This window comes from Nansenia antarctica (genome assembly GCF_963989245.1).
Source record: "Nansenia antarctica genome assembly, chromosome: 13".
Lineage (NCBI taxonomy): Eukaryota > Metazoa > Chordata > Actinopteri > Argentiniformes > Microstomatidae > Nansenia > Nansenia antarctica.
Window position 1 is genome coordinate 9,292,418 of NC_137683.1, and position 6,000 is coordinate 9,298,417.

The 6,000-nt window shown below is 49.0% G+C and overlaps 1 protein-coding gene across 2 annotated transcripts in view; it reads right to left on the reverse strand.

Moving 5' to 3' along the window:
* Positions 1-6,000, reverse strand: part of arhgap29a (Rho GTPase activating protein 29a) — a 57,384-nt gene that overhangs the window by 9,759 nt on the left and 41,625 nt on the right. For both annotated transcript variants that reach the window (XM_080544299.1, XM_080544298.1), the window contains exons 13-16: positions 5,584-5,774; positions 3,629-3,798; positions 1,398-1,526; positions 195-293 (exon numbers count right to left, since the gene is read on the reverse strand). In XM_080544299.1, coding sequence (XP_080400425.1) covers positions 195-293; positions 1,398-1,526; positions 3,629-3,798; positions 5,584-5,774 — 589 coding nt within the window. The remainder of the gene's footprint in view (positions 1-194; positions 294-1,397; positions 1,527-3,628; positions 3,799-5,583; positions 5,775-6,000) is intronic.

A 6,000-nucleotide genomic window follows, 5' to 3' on the forward strand; every position in this document is an offset into this window, starting at 1 on the left:
TGCCCAGCCTCCCTCTCCCCCAGCCTCCCTCTCCCCCAGCCTCCCTCTCCCCCAGCCTCCCTCTCCCCCAGCCTCCCTCTCCCCCAGCCTCCCTCTCCCCCCAGCCTCCCTCTCCCCCAGCCTCCCTCTCCCCCCAGCCTCCCTCTCCCCCAGCCTCCCTCTCCCCCCAGCCTCCCATCTCCCCGTGAACTCACCGTTGTCGGACGGCGAGGGCAGCTCTCTCTCGTCCAGGTCGTCGGCTGATGACATGGTGCCCGTTGACGGGGTTCTGGGTAGTCTCCTCTTGAAGTCACCTGAGCAGGAGGTGAGGAGACACCAGTTAGTCCTCCTGATCCTCATCTTCATTCCTAGTGACTGTCTGATGCTCCTGAACTGGAGGAGAGGTCCGCTTATAAGCCCCCCACATAGGAGGGGGTCGCCACTCCTGGGGGGTCCCAAGCTGAGGGTCTGGGAGTCAGGAGGACGCCCCCCCAGGAGAGATCAGGGGTGATTCACACCTCCATTCACTGATCAATCCCCCCTGATTCTCCTAATCCTACTCATGGATAGGCGGGTCAAGAAGCCAACCTCAGACTACTAACTGGTGACGCTTCTGGACATTGGACGATTGTGAAATGCAGGAATAAGAAGGAGTAGGAGCCCTACAATGCTGACTAAGTTGCCAAACATGTACCATAAACACCCTTCTTATAACCAAACCTAGCCTATATCATAAACTCCCTTCTTATAACCAAACCTATACCATAAACACCCTTCTTGGTTTCTACATTTATAAAGTTTTCAGTCCAAATCAACTTGAATGAATGAATGAATACTGTATGATTGTTAAAACTAATTGTGGCTGGTTGAAAATATATCCGAAAAATCTAACCGTTGGTATTATTCTAACAGTATGGTGAGTACATTTAATACATAATACATAATACTTAAAAAGTTATTATTATTATTATTATTATTATCATTATTAAATGACACACAACACAGGTCAACAGATTTTAAGGCTTCAAAATGGACGTGTACGTGTTACATAACAACCATAAGAAGAACAACACATACATGTGATGAGGACACCAGAATGTTGAAAACCTCAGATGAAATTCCTCTCCTGTTTACGGAACCTTCAGCGCCGGTCCCCCAGGGCACTTACACAACTTACACACACACGTAGGAACGACATGCCTCATCTCTATCCATCCAGGAGGCGGGACTGACTGTCTATGAGGTAAGGCCCATCAATCTTTTATCTCTCTCATCAGGTGATGACAGGTGAGACAAATAGACAGACGGTATGGCTGGGTGTGGGCACCAGGTGTGAGGACACGCCTGCCTGCCAGAGTGAAGGAAGGGTTGGAGGTAGCAGGTATGTATGCTACAGAAGGACTGATGTTGGGTCTCACCTGGGCTGGCGGTGGGGGAGTCCATGGAGCGGGACTCACTACTGCCCCCGGCGCTCTCTGAGTCACTGCACATCCCCCCGCCCTGACTACCCGTGCCCCAGGCTCGAAACGGGCCCTGGATCCGCAGAGCTGGAACACACACACAGGAAATGATCAATTCAGCTGTTAAGAAACACGGCTTTGTAAACATTGAGACGTTGTGATCTCATCCAACGGGAGTACAAAGTAGGGATGTAGCGGAAGTTCGGCCACCGAATGTATTCGGCCGAAAATAGTGAGAAAAAAAAAAAGCACATTTGGTATTCGGCCATTCGGTGTGAAAAGACCGAATGTTTTTTGACGACACGATCAAACAGTGCGAGAAACCCATGCTGTTGTGTGAATGAGACGAGCATTGAGTGACGGCTGCCTAGTTATAGAATGACAGCAAACATGTCGGCATGTTGACGTTTTCCTTTTCGCCAATACGATTAATGTGAACATTAGATTACCAGATTAACTGTAAGCTCTATTCAGATGCAAACACAGTACACATTCTCTCTCTCACACACATCCATCAGCTTCCACCTCAATCAACCCCAGCAGCTGTTCCTCACCCATTAACAGGTGCCATTGTGCTCCTACGTTGGTGCTAATGGAGCCTTTTCACCTCTAGGAAAACAATGTTACCTGGCATTGAGCAACCACATACCCCTGAGCAACTGAAACCATCTATTAGCAGATCTGCATTGATAAGACCAGGAGAATCACAAGGTGTTTACTCAGAGAGTGAATAGACTTGATAGCCTTTCAGGTCAATTAGCTGTAACATAATCTAAATTGATCTGACTCAATTATCAGATGACCATTGGTAACACACTACGCCGTAATGGATTGAAATCCTGTAGAGCCCGCAAGGTCCCCCTGCTCAAGAAGGCACACGTACAGGCTCGTCTGAAGTTTGCCAATGAACACCTGGGTGATTCAGGGGAGGCTTGGGAGAAAGTGCTGTGGTCAGATGAGACCAAAACCGAGCTCTTTGGCATCAACTCGACTCGCCGTGTTTGGAGGAGGAAAAATACTGACTTTGACCCCAAGAACACCATCCCCACCGTCAAGCATGGCGGTGGAAACATTATGCTTTGGGGCTGTTTCTCTGCTAAGGGGACAGGACGACTTCACCGCATCGAGGGGAGGATGAACGGGGCTGTGTACTGTGAAATCTTGGGTGAGAACCTCCTTCCCTCAGCCAGGACACTGAAAATAGGTCGTGGATGGGTGTTCCAGCATGACAATGACCCAAAACATATGGCTGAGGCAACAAAGGAGTGGCTCAAGAAGAAACATGGAGTGGCCTAGTCAGTCTCCAGACCATAATCCCATAGAAAATCTGTGGAGGGAGCTGAAGCTTCGAGTTGCCAAGCGACAACCTCCAAACCTTAAGGATTTGGAGAGGATCTGCAAAGAGGAGAGCCAAAGTTCCCCCTGGGATCTGCGCAAATTTGGTGACCAACTACAAGAAACGTCTGACCTCTGTGCTTGTCAACAAGGGTTTCTCCACCAAGTACTGAGTCGTGTTTTGCTAGGGGGTGAAATACTTATTTTACTCAATAAAACACCAAATCATTTTTCTAAATTAATATAATATGATTTTCTGGGATCTGTTTTTAGATTCTGTCTCTCACTGTTAAAACGAACCTACCCATGCATTATTGTTCATTTCTTTGTAAGGGGAAGAATCTGCAGGGGGGGTGAAATACTTATTTCCCCCCACTGTATGTGGAGTGAGTGTGTTCAGATGCAAAGTGAAATGGGTCTTAACCCTCCTGTCGTATTCGTTTCTCCCCCCTTTCTTTGGTGTTCCCGGTCAAATTTGACCGGTTTGTTTTAACTGCTCTTACATTAACACAAAAATCATTCATCATCACCACATTTTATTTAACACCCTTTTAAGCTGTAAACAATGTCTCAGACTAGCGGTTAACATGAATAACTGCAGTGAATATACAAAGAATAGACACTGGAAATGTACTGGTTGTGGATGTGTGGGTGTGTATGGGGATGTTTTCCATCTGATGGATGACCATAATCTAGGGTTACCCATTCATTTCCTATGGCGGTCGTTTTTGACCGGAAACACCACAGGTGTTACAAAGTTGACTAAACCACTCAAAATTCAATGAGCGTGGTGATCAGCAATTGTACATGTTCAAATGCTGATCGCTCTGATAATCGGTCTAAAAATAGATTACCTTGGATGTCGGTGCTGCTGTTGGAGCGTCTCTCTGAAATGGCGGGGCGTGTGTGGACTGGGCTGTCCACCTCGTCAGCTGACAGGAAGTCCCCTGACGTCACAGACATCTGGGACAGGTTACCATGGGATGAGTGGCTGCCACTCAGAGACCTCTTAGTCAAGGGCAACCTGGGAGAAATAGTCACGATAAGGAACTCTCAAAGACCCCAACACAATATGTAAAGGAACATGAATTAGATCATTGTCCTCAGCAACATACATGAGATGGATATATGGATTCATATGTCTGGACCCACAACAACTGCTCTCCACTTCCTCTCAACTGCTCTCCCCTGCCCTCCCCTGCTCTCCCCTGCTCTCCCCTGCCCTCCCCTGCTCTCCCCTGCCCTCCCCTGCTCTCCCCTGCCCTCCCCTGCTCTCCCCTGCTCTCCCCTGCTCTCCCCTCCTCTCCCCTGCCCTCCCCTGCTCTCCCCTGCTCTCCCCTCCTCTCCCCTGCTCTCCCCTGCTCTCCCCTGCCCTCCCCTGCCCTCCCCTGCCCTCCCCTGCCCTCCCCTGCTCTCCCCTGCTCTCCCCTCCTCTCCCCTGCCCTGCCCTCCCCTGCTCTCCCCTGCCCTCCCCTGCCCTCCCCTCCTCTCCCCTGCCCTCCCCTGCTCTCCCCTCCTCTCCCCTGCCCTCCCCTGCTCTCCCCTGCCCTCCCCTGCCCTCCCCTGCTCTCCCCTGCCCTCCCCTGCTCTCCCCTGCCCTCCCCTGCTCTCCCCTGCTCTCCTCTGCTCCCCCTGCCCCTCCCTCTCCCCCTGCTCCCCCTGCCCCTCCCTCTCCCCCCTGCCATACAGAATAAAGGTTGTATAGCCATAGGACATATGCGTTCCTCAGACATATCTATCTTGGACTGAGCTTCTAGATGATTCCTCTTGGCCACCAGAGGGGTGGGATTGTGAGGCAAAGGGCCTAATCTTCCAAGTGCATAAAGTCCGGAAGGCCTATGGGGTGAGATACGCCAGCGTGCACCAGAATACCACGTCTCGGAAAGAGCAGAGGCAGAAGTGCATAGAAGGTGCAGAGAGGAAGTAAATCAGATTGTACCCCTGACATATTACACTGACTTTATAGTTCCATTCATTAACACATTGTTTTGGTATTCGGGATACTATTCAACATTTTATCTGCACTTTAGTCGGACCATTGTTGAGCACGCAGGTTCGAAACTAAAGCAAAATATGACTATCTGAGCGGATTTATTTGAGTTGCAAACATGATTGTAACAGTAATAGTCAAATAGATAACATTCATATCCCCCCCACCCCTCCACCCCTCCTACGCTCTCTCGTTCCCTCTCTCCCATGACCACAGCCGCTTCCTCAGGAAGACCTGTAGGTCGCACTCTATTGTGTTACTCTCTAGCACAATCTCTCTCTCTCTCTCCCCCCCCCCCCACACACACACACAGACACATGCACACACACACACACACACACAAACTCTTGCTCTTTTTCCTCTCACTCAATTTGTGACAGCAGCTGGTGAAACTGGGAACAGCTCGCTAACCAATCAAAATGTTCAGACTTTTATTCCGAAAAATTACAATAAATGTCAACGTTGTTGAAAATCAATGACACACTCTGTAGTCAAGCCAAAACACTGCAATACAATGGATTTGGTGAGTAATCCCCCCTACTCTACACTAACTAGGTAGTAGTGGGGATTACTCACCGAATCCATTGCATCGCAATATTGTGGCTTGACTAGCGAGTCTGTCATTGATTTTCGACAACGTTGACATTTATTGACATTTTTCGGAATAAAAGTCTGAACATTTCGATTGGTTAGCGACCTGTTCCCGGTTTCACCAGCTGCTGTCACATTTCGGTCTCTTTCGAAAAAGGTGAGGGGACCTCAAGCGCTGAGTTGAGTCAGAAGAATCAGGAATCCGAAATCTCGGATGTTATTTCTCACCCTGTGTTTTGAGTGACAGTGGCGTCAAAGGAGTTGGACTCCACTCTGGGTCTGTCGGCAGGGAGACTCCTGACAAAGTCGATGTAGCGCTGGCCAGGCTCGTACAGCTTGGCACTCTCACACAGAGACTGGTGGTTGACTGGCAGAGACACCACCTGGGCTTGCTGCAGCTGGAACCAGTTCACTGTCACCTGGGGATTCACACACACACACACACACACACACACACACACACACACACACACACAACCCATTACATTCACATTAGCATTTTTGACATTTAGCAGACGACGACACGACTTCCAAGTACATTTGTCTAAAGTAATCGAATCATGAATTATGTTTTGTTGTTGTTGTACATACTGCAATATATTGGTATCTGTAAATCTTCATAATTTCATACACTTTGCATTTGTT